Genomic DNA, 20,554 nt, shown 5'->3' with positions numbered 1-20,554 from the left:
TTGCCATACATTTTGTCCATTTCGAGTAGAATTTTCATTTTTGCACTTAAGGTCAAGATGAGTCCATAATATTTTTGGAAATTTAGAATTCAATTAGATATTGAACATATACATCAGAAAATTAAAAAAAATATATATGTCACCGACTTCGTTATCGAGAAAATGGTCGGAGAGGATGAAATTCCAACGTTCTTAGTGTTGATTATACATGATGATTATGTGTTTTGTATTGGTAGATCCTTTTTATCATAATGGTCTGGATAGTGGGTCATTCATTTTCTAATGTTTATTTTGTGTTTCCAATATTTTTTATTCTTTATATTTTAGCACCTCATCATTCAATCTTTTTTTTTTGTCTTTTATTCTGCAGTATTTGCCCATTATTTTGTATTCCGCAGGTAAACCCCAATACAATCTAGAAACTCGCTAGTACAACATATCAGTTGTAAAAAATATGATATGTCCATTATCATTTCTCCTGCTTTAGTGGAACATCCCTTCGAGCGTTCGCTTTTTCATAAATTGGCAACCTTTACGGCGGAATCGAAAATGGCGACGTCATAATACAGTTACGACACTATGGCGGCGCCGAAAGCGATGCGTATAAACAATAGTGTGATTTCCCTTTAAATGTAACTTTTTCTAAATTAGGTAATATTTTGAGTTTCCACAAATGATTATCACTATTTGTAACATTTACCTTTAGGTAAGGTATCTATTCCATTTCTAATATCCTGAAGACCATTCCTTATATTTGTCTGTGTATTGTCAACTTTATCTACATCTCCTTTTAACGTGTTTAAGTGGCTGCCTAAACCTGCAACAAATGATGGCTTATTGAAAAATATAAAAAAATACACATCAATTAATAATAAATTGTAATTACCTAAACAATATAATAGGTATGTGTTGAAGGGCCCTATTTGGCCCCTAAATGAAGTCCATTATCATTAAATGAAAAGTTAATTTATGTAAAAAAGTGATATAGAACCATTTGCAGTGTAGTATTCTTTTTTAGTTTGCTTGTTTATATTGAAAATAGCCAAACATTTGAGAGATTTTGGTAAAAGTTGGCAACATGTGCTGAATTTTAATCACATTTAGCCCTACTTACCATAGAGCACATGGTAGGACAAACAAGATGTTTATGTTAGACACATTATTCGTTATAACAAACATAATATTAAAACTTTTTTGGTTGTCAAATGTGCCTTATGTTTCGGATCCTAAATCTATGTTTTTTTTTCAAATTATATTCAGTTATCATGTTTTAATCGAATGTTTGTAATAATTATGAAACTTAAAATAGAAATATAGTCCTCAATATTGATCCCCTGTTAAGCTAATCCTATAAGTCTGTTACTTACTTGATGTTCTGTTCTTGAGTTCATTAGCCCTAACCAATAATCTTCTACTGTCTCTCAATGACTTCTCAACTTCATTCTTTATATCATCTACACCTGCCTGTAATACATATGTATGTAAACTTAAATTGATCTCCAAAACACTGAACTCTGAGGAAAATTCAAAACATAAATCCCTACCTTGTAATCAAAAGGCAAAATCAAAATGTAAATGTAAAAGTAAATTTGACTTTTTAACTTTTTCATAAAATCAACAAAACATTTTCTTCATTGTTAATGGAATTTGTTGTCATGTAAGAATTTTCCAAAATATTCCCATCTCTTAGCCAAATTTGATATAAAAGGGAGTTAAATCAAATTATTTCATCTTTTGTTACATATATTAAAAAAAAAAAACTTGTTAAAATTTTTTTTTTTTTTTTTTTATAAATGTGTTAATGGAATAAATCTACTTACAATTTGAATAGCATCTTCAGCAGCCTTTAGAGCCTCTTTTGCAGCTTTTTCCGCCTCCTCCACAGCTTTGACAATATTACTATACACTCTAGCTGCCTTCAAAGGAATTTCTGCATCAGCCTTCGTTTTCTCAAATGTCCTAAAGTTATATGTAAGCTTTACAAAAAGTTTATACACAACCAAAGTTTGATGGTCACAAATACCCGTTTAAATTATTGATGCTGTCAGGAGCTTTAAAAAAGACAATACAGTTTTCTCCTAAGTCTTAGATACCTTTGAATATGTGCTAACAGTTCTGCTATTTAGACATACCATTTGAAGAATAGCTTGTTTAGTTTATAACATTTATGAACACTAAGAATTATATCTTGATGAGTAAGCTTTCAGCATATTTCATTGCTTTGTATGTAAAATGAAGACACGACTTTCTAAGAATTCTGCATACACCAAATAATAAAGAATTCAGCATGTTATATAGTCAAGTAAAAAAACTAGACTTTATTTCCGAGAATTCTGCATGATTCAATTACATTTCAGCATTATTAATTGAACTTAGCCTTGTCTCATTTGTTTTTGTGAATGCATTGTGGCATCACAATTTTCATTGAAAAAGCATGTATAATACAAATTAACATGATGTACGAAAATATATGATCCGACCATGTATAAAACTTCAGCTTACTTTTCTAAGTATTCAGCTTGGTCCAATAACATTTCAGCATGTTTTATTGCCAGAGCAGTGTAGTTTTCAATCTTAGGTAATTGGTCCCTATAATATTCTATCCTTTGTCTTAATCTAGGAAGTGCAATATCTAATCTACTTGCTTCTCTTTCTAAGTTCTGAAAAAAAGACAGTAGTTGATTGTACTCTATGACAATGAATATGTGCCCTTCAAAAGATGAGATATACCATATTTAACATGAATTAAAATATACTCGAGGTTCAAGTAAAATAAAATAACAGAGTTCATACGTCCCCCGTGTTGCACACTATTTATCAATCCAAGGTACAAGGGCAATACAATTTTTTTTTTAAATAATTTGTAAATATCTTAGAGAAATAAAGGCTACAGAGCAAATGCAATGCCATTTCTGTAATAATACATTTTTCCAAGGGGCATAACTCATTAAAAATATTTAATCAGTACATACTTTTGAAAAGTGTTAGACATTGCTGATATAAACCTATGATATAAGTTTCACAAAATTCACTAAAGTATTTTACACATGAGAGCACTTACAATGCTATTTTCCATATAATCAATTTTCTAAGGGACATAACTCTTTTAAAAATAATTGATCTTCACAGATTTTCCAACAATTCCAAAACATTGCTGATAAAAATCTATGATATAAGTTCCATTAAAATCTTGCAAGAACTGTACATGTGAGAGCACTAACAAGACCAGGTAGATGAATGCACTGAATGACAAAAGCCTGGTGGTATTTTTATGTCCCCCACAACATGTTAAGCATTGACAAAAAAATCATGCAAACTGAAACATTTTTTTTATCCAGTCAACACTATTTACTGAACAAATATCTAATAAATATATCACTAAGACTTACTTTAATGTTGTTTCTGGTCTGATTGAGAGCTGCCCATGACATTATATTCAGAGTATGGCCTTTACCTAAAGCTACAGTAGTCCTATCTCCATAGATTTCTATATCATATATAGTGTCCTGAAATTACATTTTAATGGATTTGTACTAAATTTAAAAGACATTTAATGTACAAAGTTTCTGTTTTCATTTTCATACAAAATGTACTTTTTCCGAGTATATTTACCGGAAAAAAAGCAGCATAATCTTATACATTTAAAAATTTACTATCTTTCTTTAATTGTCAATAGCAACATAGTTCTTGTTCCATTTCAAATACTAATTGAAACTATTGAGATTCAGCTCTCTCTAAAGGAGTAGGTCCAGTAAGACCCCATTCATACCTGCCAACTTTTGAAAGTGCCCATGGGGGTTTTAGTGCGCGACAACAATTTCAAATGTTAAGTTCTTTGCGACGTATTTTGCGCGTGCTGTTTTGTGGTCTAGAAAAGGTGTCATATTTGTATGATGAGCTTACAAGACTTTTTCTTAAGGATATTTGAATGATTCTAGTTATTATATCTGTAGAAAAGATGAACATGTAGCTATAAGACCAGGATTTATTTTCATGTGTAAAGATATTAAATGATTGTTGGCTTTTCCAATTCAAAATTATGCACAAAGAAGGACCTTTATAAAGTTGGGAATAACACCTAGGAGTGACATGCTAGGGGTAACCCCTCAATGTAAGGCCATTAAAACCCACTTTTTAACAAATGAGCACATATTCATACTATCTGAAGAAATTTTCCCAAAGAACTACAAATGAATACATCTTATGATATATCTGGTATTATATGGTCAACACATGTACAATAATTTTGAAATGTTCTGAGACCTAAAAAAAATTGGAATCCTAATCCTCATTTAGAAAAGTTTTTCCAAATATAATGAATTTTCCCATTTTCAAGTAAAAAAAAAATTCTAATTTATTTTTTATTATAGTCAAATGACCCTTGTCTTAGGGACAGTCCCCCATTTACCTGTTTGTTTGGTCCTTGTGAAAAATAAAGAATAGTACATTGTACTTTAATGATTTGGTAATGTAATTGAATAGATAAATAACATATGTTAAAGCAAGTGTAATGTCAATAAATTAGTGAATAAACTACTATTTTTTATCTTTATGGTAGTACTGCATCATTGAATTTTGTCAATCAGCCATGCTTTTATTCTTAATCTGTGTAAAAACCTCATTAAAGGTGAAAAATCACCCATGTTCAAGATTTTAAAATTCTACAACACAAGTTCAAAATCTAGCATATTAGAATAATCTTGAGAGAAAACGTTTTTGATTGGCTCATTAATTTGATCACAAGAAACACTGAATTTGATTGGCTAACACGATTGTCTCCCTTGAACACAGTTCAAAATCGGGAACAATGAAATTTTTCGTGTAAATTTTCACAAAATCGTGTTTTATAGCTTTTTTCACGATCACGATCGTGCAATCGTGACAAAGGGTCAAAATCGTGTAGTACACGCCTAAATCGTGAAAGTTGGCAGGTATGCCCATTTTGGCCCCAAAATATAGCAGTTTTACAAAATTGTTAAAATGTAAATGTTTAGTTATTTATTTGAAAGTTGAATGCTTCTGCTACATAAATATGGGCTGTTTTTGACAATACAATGCACATATATCGAGTACTAGCATCCTTAAGTCATGCTAAATTAATGAAATCTTCACAATTTTAGCATTTTAGTTAAATTTCATACAGTTTCAGTCTTAAATGAAAGTGGCCACATATGTGTTCATTCTTAATATGGAAATATAAGTTGTATTTGATGATAATACATAACTTATATAAAGGTTGATGATGAACACGGATGCGGCCACTTTCATTTTTTGACAAAAACCATCTGAAAAGTGACATTTTTTGGCGTATTTGGTAGATTTTTCATATTTAAGCTTAAATCGGAGCGTTTTTAATGACTGAATCAGTTGAAATATTTCACATAAACTAATTAAATCACCTGAAATAGGCACTTAAGTGTTTAAAAAGTGTCCAAAAACTTTCGTCAGATGAACCTGACATTTGAGGCCAAATTCGGCCCTACCCGGACCTACTCCTTTCACATATAATATATATTTTTCCAAAATCCATTTCATAAAATATTTTTGCCAGGATACATCAAAACTTTGTAAGACTTTTTGATAGTCTGTGACATACTATAAATAGATTGACAGCAAAGTATCAATTGTAGAATGTCAAACTACCTGTAACTGTTTTAAGTCATAAGCAAGATTGTAGTTAATGGTGTCAGCTTCTTGGGATTTGTCTTTAGACTTTTGAGACTGTTCCTGCAGGTCTAGCAGACGACTAATGATGTTATCAAGTTTCTTTTTCACTTCTTCTGTTCCATTTATCAGTTTATATTTCATTTTCAGTATCTCTTCTGATAATTTTTCTGCTAACCTTCAAAAAGAATTCAGACATTTTGTTAATTATCAAAAAAATTTAAAAATGTTAGAAATGTGCTTACAATATGCAATATTTTTTTTCCTGATAAAGTATGAAAGCTGTTACACATATATACAGCAGAAAAATGAATTATTATCACTTTAAAAGCCTAACTATTCTTAATTAGGTTTGTTCATTACTCATTGACCTATATAGCTTCTTAGATCTAGGTCATTTGGTCTCTGGTCGATAGTTGTCTTAACTCATATCTCATCTTTTTTTAAATCAAAATACTTTCCTGTTGAATGATGAAATAATAACTTAGTCAGTATTGCTACCTGCTGATATTACTATGTCCAACATATAGATAGAAAATAAACTTACATGCTTTCATTGAATGCTTCAGATATTTTCATTGTAAAGTTTCTCTGTTCAATCTCCCTCATAATTTCCTTGGCTTCCTCTAAAGCAGCAGTGATGTTCAGTCCACTTTCATTGTGGTATAAGTTCTTTACAATATCTTCTAACTTTCCTAATTCATCTAAGAAAGAAATAAATTCAATGTTCATTGAAACTTGTCTATACCAAATCATGTCCTAACTGGAAGTCTTTCTAAAACTTAACTGTTAGTTTAAACATATTTATTTATAGTGGATTGGGAAACAAGTTTTTCAACTTATATTAATCCCTTTCCACTTTGCGGGTGCGAGTGCTACCTTGTAGCGGCATTAGCCTGCTCTTTTTCGAAATCTTTAACGTGCAAGAGATATGGCTCTCTCTTAACACGGGTCAGCCATTTATCGTCCCCTCCTGACGGACTATCATCGTTTCCTCGAGACCATACTCGCAAATGGTGTCAAGGGAGAGCCCCCCAAATTTTCATCCCAGATGGGAATCGAACCAGGAACCTTTGTATTAGTAGTCCGATGCACTAACCACTACACCACGGCTCTCAACTTAACTGTTGTATAAGAATACATAAGAAATATACTTAAGTAGGTAATTTGACCTGTGAAAGTTGAGCATTTGTTTAACCTGATCAAATCTTTAAAAAAATTCAGAACAGATAACACAAGTTCTACTGTATAATTTCATAAATAACGGCATTATGTTTGAGTGCAAGCGTTTTTATTTGGTTGTAATGTACTCTTTTTAAGTATTTGAACAGTTTGCTTGGCTGGTTTGCACACAAAATCATAATTTTACAAATTATGATTAACAGGTACATAAATGGGTAATCAGAACTTTTTAGAAAGGTTTTTTTTTCAATTATTTTGTGCTTTTACTTATTTCTAATGCCTGTCAGTTTCATGCTGTCTTAATCCTTTATGATCTATTTTAATATTTAAGATGAAGCACATATGCAACGGAATACCTTTCAAATCCTGTAACATGTTCTCTATACTGTCAGCTAAAGCTGTACCATTCTTCTTAAGAATGTTGGCATCTGTTTCTATATTCTCTGCTTTGGTAAGGGCTCTCATTGACTGCAATATAAATCCATTCTTACCCAATAAATAGTATGATTAACAATGGATGGATGCTAGTTGAATGTTACAGTTTTTGAATGACTGAAATGATTGTTATTGCAAATTACGATGAATGCAAACTGTAAATAGCAACTGTACTAACTGTTAAATAATGGAATATTTTCATATATCAATAATTTATTCTACTCCATATAAATTTTTTTTTTATCAAAGAACGTTCCTACAGAAAGTATAACAGTGTTTTAAAACAAGTCTTATCAAAAACTTTTGTGTGAGACTGTCTATAAATTTCTTAATATTACCTCTACATCTTTTATAATGATTTGTTACAAATTCAATATTGTCATAATTAATTATCTTAAACTTTAGTGTAAATATTTCTTTTCAATAAAAGTTCATTTCACTACACGTCACAGCCACCAATATGAGACTTACTTTAGGCATGAGCTTGTCAGCCATCTCTTGAACTTCTTTAGTCCGATTCTCTAAATCTAATATTTCAGCAAATTCCATTCTATCAAGCAATTCTCTAAGTTCTTTGGTTTCATTGTGAATTTTCAGTAATCTATTCCATGGAGCAGGAATAATGCCCGTAATATTGACTGTGGATATATTTTTCTCTAATATGTCTAATTCTGCCATTAAATCTCTGGTACATCCTTCATCACATGCTGAAAAGAATAGGTTTAACATGAACACAAAACACTGTTTCATACATCCTAGTGATATAAATTAAACCATTGATTTTCCTGTTAGAATGGTTTTACACTAGTCATTTTTGGGACCCTTTATAGCTTGCTGTTTTGTATGAGCAAAGGCTACTTGTTTAAGACTGCACTTTGGCCTATAATGGTTTACTTTTTCATATTGTGACTTGGATGGAGAGTTGTCTCATTGGCACTCATACCACATCTTCTTATATCTATGATCATACATATTTGTTTAATATTTCATACACTATGTTTATACACAACAGAAAAAATCAAGTTATTTAAATATACTGTGACAAGATACAGAAAAATCAAGTTATCTAAATATACTGTGACAAGATACAGAAAAACAACATTAGTACAACAAATAGGTTTTTTTCCGAATTTTGTTGACACAAGAAAGATGGAAGTTTGATACATTAGATTATTATGTGTGTCATAATTTCAATCTCATTCTGACAAAAATTAAACTTTATGTTTGACTTTAATGATAAATAATAGTATAAATCTTGATCATTTAGTGTGGTTACATACAAAATAATGCAATATAAATATAAATGAAGACTTACAAATGCAAACACCATTTTCTACTGCATATCTTGGTTGGCACTGATTGCATTTGTCACCAGAGATTCCTGGCAGACAAACACATATTCCCCTACTGTCGCATCGAGAGGATACAGATCCCTCCAGATTACAGCTACAGGGCTTACAACTTCCGTCTAAACTCCTGGGGTTACCATAATATCCATCTGCACAACTGAAAGTATTTAATAAAATTATATAGTTCCAAAAAAGGCAATTTTTCTCTAGCATACGTCTTGATCTTTCTAGAAATATGTATATCAGTAACATCCAAGAGACAATTTTGTCCTAGCTGGTTTGTGCAGAAATCAAATACTTCCAAAAAGAACCTTTTACTCTAAGGCTGGTCTTTCAAAACAGGTTGACAGATCAGTGTTAAGCTGACAGTTTAAACATACCTTTCACATCTCCTTCCCACATACCCCTCAGAACAGTTTGTACACACTAACTGTCCACCAGTCACTTCGCAGGAGGGACTGAAACTACACAACATCAAGAACTAATGAGTAAAGGAACGGAATACAATTATTACACATTCTAACAACATCTTTTTAATCATTTCTGTTTCTATGTGCAAAGTTGGCATTCATAATACATTAGTATTGTAGATGTTATTTTTAATATGTAAAATTTATTTTTGATCCCTCAAAGTGAATGAAAATATACATCAAAAACATCATCTCAGATAAATGTTATTTTATATGTATACAATTCAGAAAATGTGTGCTACCTTAGTTGTTTTAAGTACATGCTACAAGTCCTCTATTTTTTTTGTCACCTATACACCAATAAAATTGCCTTGTGAACTCAAGCCCACATTTGATGAACTTAAAAAAAAATGTCAATGCTGCCTGAAAGCAAATTGTCACATGATTGATACACTTACAGTCTTATTAGCAGTGAATATAGCTGTTATATAGTGATACTTATTTAAAATAAGAAGATGTACTTCTAAGCAGTGGGTATAACCATTTTATGTGGATACTAACTTGAAAAAGATCATCAATCTTTTGTTAGATACAATCTTTTTTATTCTAAATAAAGTCTGACTAAATAAGACTTACACTCCAGTAGGGAATTGTTACTACAATGTATTTCTAAATGAAGATATTTTTTTTCTTCTGCACCAGAGTGGTATAAGTTTAAAGTTCTATTATTTCAGCTTGGTATTAAATAATTTGATTATCTTACTTGTTATTTATATGAGGACAAGCACATGGTTGACAGTCAGATGATGTTCCTCTTGTTGCATCACCATAGTAACCAGGGGCACACACTTCACAGAACCTACCAACAGTATCATGCTCACAATTCTGAAGAAAAAATCATACGTAACACATTGTTTTTAATAAAGTTTTGTTATTGTTTTTTTAAATTATGAAGCATATCTATATATATATATATATGATCTGATTATGATAAAAATTTCCAATCTGGAGTGCAAATTAAATCAAGCTTCATAGTAAAAGGCTTACTAATACATATGCATGCATTAACACCTACTGCACAGCTATATTTTCATTTTAATGTCTTTTTATAGTCAGAGAATTTGACCCTGGTTTTATATCACAGTCACACTTTGAATTAGGGTGACAAAACTGACCACAAATCTATCATGTCTTGGCCTTTTATAGCTGACTATACATGATCAATTTCTCGTTGTTGAAGGCTGTACAGTTCACTTAATTGTTTACATCCCTTTCATTGGAACATAAGAGTTGACATTCTAAATGTATAGGTAATACTACAGCAGAACAAAATAAGGGTGACCTGCTATGAACTATTTTAGCTAAAAAGAGGTGACCTGCCAAGACAGGTTTTAGCTTAATAGAGTGACCTTTCTAGCAGATCTGTCTTTATTTCCATCGATAAAAAAACTTATTATGATATTACACTGTATCACACCTGACAAAGTCCTGTTTCTTTATCACATGTTGAGGCATGGCCATGACAGTCACATGGTTCCACTCCACCAATCACAACAAGAGGATCTGAAATCTCTCCAGTGATATTGAACCGTATCCTATAGTAGCCTTCAGATGGATCCTGACAAGATAACCCAGAGTATTTTGTTGGACACTGGCAGGATTCTATACCATGAGCTGATTTCCCTAAGGAGGTCCCATTGGCTGGTACTGCTATATCTAGTTTCACAGATGACAGGCTGTCAATAAATAAAACAAAAAGGTTAAAATTACACTTAGAGATACATCTGGAATTTCATCAATTATCTCTCTTTTTTAACAATTCTGGTGCTGTCATCTTTATTGATATCATTCACAAATTTTGAAGACTGTATGGTGACCTATAAATGTTATCTTGTGTAGGAGCTTGTTTCAGAGTCAGGAAAGACTAATTATCTGAAAGTGTCTGTAAAAATAAGATTCATTTTCAATCTATATACAATATCATTGAAATCTTGAAGGCTATAGGAGAAATGGATTACATAGAACAGGCACCCTATTTTCTCTCCCATGTCAGTTCTTGATTCCCAAACATACAGTTTGTACATAAGTCAGGCCATTACTTTTTTCGTTTGAATTGTTTTACATTTGTCATTTCATGGCCTTTTATATCTGACTATTCAGTATGAATTTTTGTTCATTGTTGAAGACTGAACGGTGCCCTATAGTTGTTTATTTTTGTCATTTGATCTCTTGTGGAGAGTTGTTCCTTTGGCATTTATACCACAACTTCTTATTTTTATATTCATCATACTATAGTCATGATTTGTACCTTGTGTGTAATGTTGCAAAAATGATCATAAATTCAAGCAATTGCTTAGTAAGAATATACTTACGATAATGACTGAATATATGGATCATGTTTTGCAAGAAGTAAAATGTCTGTCACATTTTGTAATACAACCATAATTAATTTCCTTGAAGCTGTACCTTGAAAACCCAATACCTTCCAATAACTCTGAAAAAAAGAAGAAGATTTTGAATACCTTCTTTTTTGCATATAAACAATATTTAACACAATATACATTGTTTAAAAATTGCAGATATATTGAGGACTTTTATTTTTTTCTATATATTTATTGATAAAGAATATATATATACTCTGTACAAATTAAGAACATCAAATAGGAAGCCTATAAATAGCACATTACCTCATGTAGTTTAACTCGATGTGTTTGTCCAGTAGTACCAGTGTGTACTAACTGAAATCCATTACCAACTATAACAATTTTTGGACTTGTAGATCCAGTCGGTTGTATACTGGAAACAGTGTAACTCAAATAGCCATTATAGGATAATGTCTGGAAAATAGGTTTATATTAATGTCAAATAAAATATTAAAGTTGAGTTTTTTAGCTTATAAGTTATTCATATTTAGTAAAGTAAAATGGCATAATACTGTATATAAACAAATGAACTCCAAACGAAATAAAAAAACAAAATAGCAACCATTTCTTTGTTTGTAATATAAGTGATCAAAGGTCAAACATTCAAAATATTCAAATAAGAGCATACAGCTAGTTGCTTAGAAAGTCTTTGTTAACAGTAAGTTCACTTTTTCATGTGAGGTCACTATATATTTCTCTTCTTCTTAAAATTTTGGAAATAACTAAAATTAGAAAATGATAAACAATGTTAAATTGATAGAACTTAAGTATTCAGAAACTCAATCTGCAAAACATTCAGGTGTTATTAGATTAATTTTAACATCTTACCATATCCCCCAGTGGTTCCTTCGCCAAACTCCAGTACAAAGCCTCATTAGACATTATAGCAGGAATAAAATCACCAGTCGGGATGACATTGTAGAATTTATACTTCCTGGGTATAACAATTGATCTTGTATCCACAGATACAGATCTGTCTGGAAAGGTTATCTGCAATAATATTGTCACTCATCAAATGCATATTAAGAAATATTAAAACTTGAATTTATTTATGACATTTACGGTTTTTCAAGCATGATGCAGTGTAAGATTGTACATACATAACACATGGTACTGTGGATTCATTTATTTTCGTGGGTATCAATTTTCGTGGATTGCTGAAAACTTGCATATTCGTGGATATTTGATTTCGTGGTTTTGCCAATCTCTGTATACAAAGCCTATTGGAAATATGTTATTCGTTGAACATTTGAATTCGTGGTTCACCTTTACCAACGAAACCCACGAAAATTGGTATCCAACGAATAATAATGAATCCACAGTATATCTAAAACATCAGGTAAAATGAAAGACAGTGATAAATAAAATACCTAATTATGTAGCCAAATATTTTTTATATGCAAAAAGGCAAAGTCTTTACTTGTAAAAATATCCAAAAAAATCTCATGGAATAGCTCACCTGTGACCATATATAATTAGCCTGTCTACACTGTGAAGATCTTCCGAAACAAAAACAGTCTGTACATCCATAGGGGTTCTCTACATCAAAACTAAAGGTAAGAGATTGACATCGGGAACAATCCATTCCTTCTACATTTTTCTGTAAAATAAATTTGATATTGACCATGGATTATATATCTTTCAAACATGTATGTATTTTTCATTCTTCAAGATGAATATGACTCACCCTAGTCAAGACAATGTGAACACAAAAATAAGGAATATTGAAGATTAACAAATACTAATCAGGTGTTAATTTACATTGATTTCTTACAACACAAGAAGCACAATTATTATTTCACATCCTTTTTACATCTTCACTGCCATGGGATTAAAAGTACAGCTTATCAAGTGTTCTTATAGTCAACATTTAGCACTGTCATGGCCCGTTATTGCATGTACACTAACTTCCAGAATAAACTTTAACTTTGAACATTTACACAAAAAACAGAAAAGTTATATAATTCTCACTTTACACTGACACAGCATCACATTTAAACTGATCCTCAGTGTTACACGATTGTTAATATATCACACTTACTTTACACTGACACTGTCCTGTCCTGTCATCACATTCACACTGACCTTTAGTGTTACACAATGAGTTAATATAACACACTTACTTTACACTAACACTGTCCTGTCCTGTCATCACATTTACACTGACCCTCAGTGTTACTCAATGAGTTATTATATCATACTTACTTGACACTGTCCTCTCCTGTCCTCACATTTACACTGACCCTTAGTGTAACACAATGAATTATTATATCACACTTACTTTTAAGTGACACTGACACTGTCCTGTCCTCACATTTACACTAACCCTGGTTGTTACACAATGAGTTGATATTTCACACTTACTTTACACTGACACTATCCTGTCCTGTCATCACATTCACACTGACCTTTAGTGTTACTCAATGAGTTATTATATCACACTTACTTTACACTGACACTGTCCTGTCCTGTCATCACATTTACACTGACCCTCGTTGTTACAACTGGACAAGTCTGTTCCTTCAGCACTACATAAACATAACAAACATTGTGGATATCGGTAGAAACCATATAAACAGCTGTCACACTTGTCCCCTGTGAAATCTGGCTTGCAGCGACATTTCCCAGTGTACAAATCACACTGCTGACTCACTGATGACCCACTCATACAGCCACATGGCTGAAATGAAATAAAAAGAAACATTTGATGTATAAAAATTATTCAAAAAACAAATACATATATTACTTTATTACTTTTTAATACATTTGGCCAAAGCTTATTTTTAATATTTCATTCATTGGCAATCGTAGATATTATGGGTTCATTTATTGTCACTGATACAAATTTTCTTTGATTGAAAAAAAAATGGTATTTTCTTGGATATTGGAGCTAACAGATTTGCCAAGAGAGCATAGAAAATTTGTATCAAGTGGAACAATTAAATTCCTAGCTAACCTATATCCAGGAACATTGATATCCAACAGAAAATAATGAATCTACAGTAAAATAATTCATTGTGTTTCATATTGGTACTATAAACCTAGAATAGTCACTGATGTCAGTTTGTAGAGCATGAAAATGAAAGTCACTACAGACATACTATTGATAACAGCCTATTATACTCTCGCAGATATGTCTATATATACCAAGTTAAAAGAATCATTTTCTAAGTTATTAATAAAACAGTAGGTATGGGATCCTCACCTTACACCCCTCAACAGGATTATAATCCCAGCTGTTAGAAGCACATCTTTCACATTGCACACCTGTTGTGTATGGTGGACACACACATTCCCCAGTCAATGGGTCACATATATAACCTGGTTTGGTGCATGGTTGACATTCTAAAAGTTAAAAATAGTTTTAGTGAACAACTAGGTAACTAACTAAAACAAGACACCGATTTAAGAATCAATTGTCTGTAATTTTTATTCCATTTTGAGTACAGATACATACAACAAAGTTCTAGAGAGACAAACTCAATGTATAATGTGCTTAATGTTTAACAAGAATTTGTCCATAGTTCACAGATGCCCACTACTCTTATCATTTTCTATGTTCAGAGGATCATTAAATTGGTGTAAAAACTTCAATTTGGCATTTAAATTAGAAAGATCATATCATAAGGAACACGTGTAGGTACAAGTTGATTGAACTTCAATTTCAACAAAAACTACCATGAACAAAAACTTTAACCTGTAGCATGACAAACGGGCGAACAAACAGACATACAGGTGCACTTGACAAATGAACAGACATTGTTATGATATTGTAATTATTATATTTATTTATGTTGGCCTGATTTGTGTTGTGTGGCCTGATAGTTGTTTACAGAATAATCTTAGAACTTTGCAGTTTAGAAATCACTGGAAAATTACAGAATGATTGGAACTTTCCAGAATGATCCTAATAAAAGATGCGTTATATAAACTTCTACATTTTACTAGAAACTTCCATTGTAACTTTCTAGGACGTTCCATTCTAGAGTGTTCTAGTATTTTCCGTGACAACTATATATATATAGACACTAAAGTTAAACTCACACTTAGACTTAGACATCGATAGACATTAAGGATTGACACTTTTATTCTACAAACAACATCATACTGGATTGTGACCGTAGTAGTGAACGTAATATTCAGATTGGATTCCAAAAGATATCTGGATACAGATAAAGATAAAATATTGGACTCATATTTTGACAGTTAAGTTGACAGTAATATTTGTGTAATACTTCTTGTAAACTTTTGTATAATAAATATTGTTAAATTTTATTATTGATTTGTGTCTTTTGTTGGCTACAATTTAAAAGTAATTTCTGGCCGTAACAACATACAGACAGAAAAACATAAGCCCCTCTACTATTGTAGGTGAGGCATAAAAACTAAGTAACCCTAAGATAAGTGAACTAATATTTACTTCTGCATCCATACTGTGAGTATCCAAAGTATCCAGGTAGACATTTGTCACATTTCTGTCCTCCAATACCTGGTCTACATGGACATTTACCTGTCCTTCTATCACACTGTCTATACCTAGAACCAACAAGGCTACAGTCACATGGTGTACAGCCACCACCTAATGGTAAACCCCAATGGTTGTCCTAAAATAATAAATATTATCAGTAATATCTTCAAATTTTCTGTTGATAAATTAAAGTTTCTGATCAGAATAAGTACAAAAAAATGAAAAAGATGGAAGATTCTGAACTAAAATTAAAAAAATCAAAAGAAACAGTATATGCTGTCCACATTATTGAATATAAAAATGTTTCTGTATTGAAAAATTCTGCATTCACTATTATCATTGAATTACTAGTAATTAATATAAAAACTTATGCTGTCAACAAAATTGCAGTATAATTTTCTAATCCAAAAGTTTTGGATCATTTTTTAAATCAATTTAACTGATTACCACAAAAAAATCTATATCAATAATTTTCTGAAAAATAAATAAAACCAGAAAGATCATTAAGCATGCAATAAATGAGCCTGATGCGACGATTACATTAAAGAAAGTCAAGATTATCATTATCAAGAACTAAAGACAATGCCAGTTTTAGACATTATCCAATTTCTTTGTGTAAGGTACAGAATGAGAATATGCTATTAGTCCATCAGCTAGTTCTCAAAAGCGCGCTAGTTAAGGAGTTTGTGTTACACCCCATGGTACCGCGATTTTTTTTGATAGAATTCAACTTCATTATCTTATTGATAAAATACAAGGTGTTAGACTAACAAAAAAGTGTCCAAAAGAGGTTTAAAAACGTCCCTTTCAATGGTCCCCTCATTTAGCAATCACGACTAAGTAATTTTTAAATAAGATTTTTAATATAAAGCAATTAAAAAAAAAATAAAGTATAGGTTTAAACAACTAAAACAGATACAAAACTATCATATTAATTGTAACTCGGAAGATTTTTTGTTTTAAAAAAAATGTTTTTTTACATTAAAAATAATCCGATTTTTTTGGTTCAAATTAAGGCATATTTTTTCCTTTCATAAAGAAATTCGTTATACAATTACCCGTTTTAGTTAATTAAACTTGAGAATTAATCATTATGCAATGTTTAAATCATTTGCAGTATTTATATATCGTCTAAAATATGAATTATTTCATAAAATATATGTACATGCAAATACTCGTGAAATACCGGAAATCACCAAATTACCGTCTTTGATTCAGTATACAACATGTACAATGTATTCACACATAAGCATTATCAATTTGCAACTGAAAACACACATTTAATTGTCGATTTATGATGTTTTTGTGAAACAAATTATTTTATAAACTGAATGTGTAACGAAATATTTATGAACAAAATACAAATTAAGGTGATTTTTTTGTGTTCAGAAAAGGTGCACCCTATTGAACTCAATAAAGGTGTGCTTGATAACATTTTGTGTTTTAGCTATGTAGTGATTGACTTAAGATTGTTAAGTCATTCAATCGACAAACATCGCTTTGAACGAACGTCAAATAGTCAGTTGTGGGATTTGGTAATACTTTTTACTTTCTTAGGTTTCTTAGAGATACCAAAAAAATGGCTTTGTTGGTTTCAGTTTAAATAAAGATTCTGATAAACATTTGTTGCTAAATGCACATGAAAGAGCTTCAATATCCTTAAAATGTCGACATTTGGTAGGGATGGTTAACCTTGAAACATCCGCCCAAAAAGAACTCAGAAAAACTCGAATGAAGCGAGACGAAACTGATGTTTTGAAATTGTGTCAGACACTGCAAAGCTGGTCAAATCCAAACATTTGAGCAGTTATATGGCTTGTTCTCGGGTTCTATTGCTTCTTCGGAATTAATGTGCGACCTTCTAAACGCGTATGAAAAGGGCAAATTTGCTACAGAAATTTTTATTACGGAACGGCTCATTCAAAAGTCAACTGATATCTTCAAAACACTCAAAAGAAAATCATTGATTACATTTTTAAAAAAGGAAATAAAAGACAAGCAGATAATGGCTGATAAGAACAACAAAATATTGAGAACAGATACAAAAAAAATTTTGCTTGCTTGTTATAGCCAAGACAAGATAGTTGGTTTTGCGATACATTCTCCAGTTTGAATTTTGTCCTCTTCCAATGTCTCTTGCAAACTTTGATGGTACACATGTAATGAAAAATTAAAATCTGTCCTAGGTGGTCTTTTAGAAAAGGGCATTCCTTAGGAATTTGATGACATGACAGTTATTCAATTCATTACTAGGATACCAAGCACTTTTTTCGATTTGGCAATTATTATTTAAAAAATCATCCTTTTAGTTTCAAAAAGAGGTCCCGCATTGATTTTGTCAATGATTATTATCCCACAATATTCATAAAGAAATTAGAACAGCAGATCCTTGGGAGGGCATTTATCAGTACGATAAGTTCTAGAACACCACAATCGTGTTCTTGGGAATGGAAGAAATGGTTGTTAGTTGGGGGAAACAAAGTTGCTCTTGTTGAATTCTTTGGTTTGGAAAAGAGTAAACAATCCTATAGATTTACACTTGAATGTATTGATTTATTTGTATCACATGGAAGTATGTGCCACAAAATATATGTTAAAAATGAAATAGCGTAGAGTGGTGTTATCTTATAATCAAACAGGAAGAAGCCGATAAAAATGTTTCTTAATGCAAAAACATGCAGCTGACAAAGGTTACGACTCCATTGTAAAAAACCTTCTGACACTGATGTGGAAGTATTGGCTTACTATTTTCACAGTTGCATATCAATTCTAATATTGTTAGTCTGACAGACACATCTTCCAAATGCAGATTATCAAATGTGCAATCAATGTGTGCGAAATGTGGTGAGCATGTTTGTAGAAAACTACCAGGATTTCACGCCAATGCAGGTTATGATTCAGTAAGTGTTTTGTCTTGTAAGGAAAAAAGCAAACCATTCGCCTTTTTGACACGTTATGTGGAGTTTTCAGATGGTCTATTCCATCTTGGTGAAACCTTTGAAGAGATTGGCGAAGAGTTGTCAAAACACTCGAGAGGTTTTCGTGTTCTATATATGGCTACGAAATTAAAAATATAGATGAATAAAGATCAGAACGTTTTGAAATGTAAAAGATGCAATGTTAAGACACATTCAACATGCTAACTTTCAGACGAAGATTTGGAAATCTGCTTTTAAACACAACACTGGTCTGTTGCCAAACAGCTATGGTTGGATCGTTTAGAACGCTTTGATCAGTATCAATTGGTTAGACCAACCACCAGCGTTAGATGCTTTGATAATTCTGATGTGCTGTTCATGTAAAGCTTGTTGTGCCAACAAAAGATGTTCATGTGTTCAACACTGTGTTGAACAGATAGCTGTATGTTAATGCTGGAAAGCTTGTAGATATAAGGATTACCAAATCGTTGATATTGCTAACGATGACGACGAAGATGATGTAAATGATGATAATGATAATTCAGTAGATGCAGGTCACCAAACTGATGATGATTCTATGGATTGACCTTCTGAGTGACCTTAAAATGTGGTGATTCGGTTGTTGAAACAATTTTAAAAAATAAAGATCTAGCTATATATATATAGAAACCCTGACATTTTTGTGTGTTTTACTATGAGAGTTATTTCGTGAATGTGATGTATAAATACATGACAGAATCGTGCATTTCTGGTTGCTTATGTTTGGGTTTGTCGTGGATTCTATGTTTCTGTGTCTCACCTTTAAATGTTTTTTCAACAGCCTTTAGTTACTTTATGTGCTATGTTTCAATGTAAAAAAATATATACCATTTTATCAAGAAAATTAGTACGTATGCTTCTTTTCATTCAAAATCATGACTTTTTGAAATTACCCTCCCCCTTTTTTCTTGGTCCTCTACGATTTAAAAAATAGTTAAAAATTAGCCTGCGTTTTAATTAGATATGATGTGTTCCATTTAATAAAAAGAATAGTGCTGAATACTTGGTTATTTTTTACATTTTTCTGTAAATATGTGCAAAACAAAATTTTTGATATACCCTTAAATACGTCCCCTGTTAACCCCTTTTGGACACTTTTTCAGAAGTCTAACACCTCTTAAAATATTCTTCAGATATTACTCTTTAAATTTATACCAAAAAAATGCGGTACCCTGGGGTGTAACACAGAATTGAAATTTTGCCCTACCAGCTGATGGACTATATACCAGACCTTGTTCTACTTGAAAGTAAAAATTTAGAAAAACTTGCAAAACTAAGGATATCAATATTCAAATAAAAATAAGCTGAGAAAAATGACTAGTAGTAAATCAGAAGTTTATGCATATATACATGTATAAATTTCCTAGCCACTAAAGCAATACTTTTCCTGAAATTCATGTACTACATTATAAGATTTAAGTCCTGTATATTTAGAAATAAAGAAACAAGAGTGTTTAGAATTGTATACATTCAAATATATTGGTAATGATTGAGAACACAGATAGTGATCAAAGTGGACCAATCAAATTTAAAGGACAGGTACATTACAAACTAACTTCATTTTGGAAACCCAAGACCAGATCAGACTTCATCCAATGTTTTTATTATGAACAACAATCAACAAACAGAGAACCTGATATTATAAACTGCATCAGAAACTTTGAAG

At 31.4% G+C, this 20,554-nt stretch overlaps 1 protein-coding gene across 3 annotated transcripts in view; it reads right to left on the bottom strand.

The window, feature by feature from the left end:
- LOC139516133 (laminin subunit alpha-2-like) overlaps positions 1 to 20,554 on the bottom strand; it is a 104,324-nt gene that overhangs the window by 30,163 nt on the left and 53,607 nt on the right. For all 3 annotated transcript variants that reach the window (XM_071306024.1, XM_071306031.1, XM_071306015.1), the window contains 20 exons: positions 15,884 to 16,067; positions 14,669 to 14,808; positions 13,910 to 14,143; positions 12,923 to 13,063; positions 12,292 to 12,453; positions 11,728 to 11,877; positions 11,413 to 11,534; positions 10,518 to 10,776; positions 9,804 to 9,925; positions 9,011 to 9,094; positions 8,597 to 8,787; positions 7,753 to 7,988; positions 7,203 to 7,314; positions 6,212 to 6,368; positions 5,644 to 5,842; positions 3,390 to 3,506; positions 2,503 to 2,660; positions 1,821 to 1,959; positions 1,368 to 1,464; positions 701 to 817 (listed from right to left, as the gene is read on the bottom strand). In XM_071306024.1, coding sequence (XP_071162125.1) covers positions 701 to 817; positions 1,368 to 1,464; positions 1,821 to 1,959; positions 2,503 to 2,660; positions 3,390 to 3,506; positions 5,644 to 5,842; positions 6,212 to 6,368; positions 7,203 to 7,314; positions 7,753 to 7,988; positions 8,597 to 8,787; positions 9,011 to 9,094; positions 9,804 to 9,925; positions 10,518 to 10,776; positions 11,413 to 11,534; positions 11,728 to 11,877; positions 12,292 to 12,453; positions 12,923 to 13,063; positions 13,910 to 14,143; positions 14,669 to 14,808; positions 15,884 to 16,067 — 3,121 coding nt within the window. The remainder of the gene's footprint in view (positions 1 to 700; positions 818 to 1,367; positions 1,465 to 1,820; positions 1,960 to 2,502; positions 2,661 to 3,389; positions 3,507 to 5,643; positions 5,843 to 6,211; positions 6,369 to 7,202; positions 7,315 to 7,752; positions 7,989 to 8,596; positions 8,788 to 9,010; positions 9,095 to 9,803; positions 9,926 to 10,517; positions 10,777 to 11,412; positions 11,535 to 11,727; positions 11,878 to 12,291; positions 12,454 to 12,922; positions 13,064 to 13,909; positions 14,144 to 14,668; positions 14,809 to 15,883; positions 16,068 to 20,554) is intronic.

This window comes from Mytilus edulis, chromosome 1 (assembly GCF_963676685.1).
Source record: "Mytilus edulis chromosome 1, xbMytEdul2.2, whole genome shotgun sequence".
NCBI lineage: Eukaryota > Metazoa > Mollusca > Bivalvia > Mytilida > Mytilidae > Mytilus > Mytilus edulis.
Note: the sequence above shows the minus strand (reverse complement) of the source record. Positions and strands in the feature narration are given on the sequence as shown.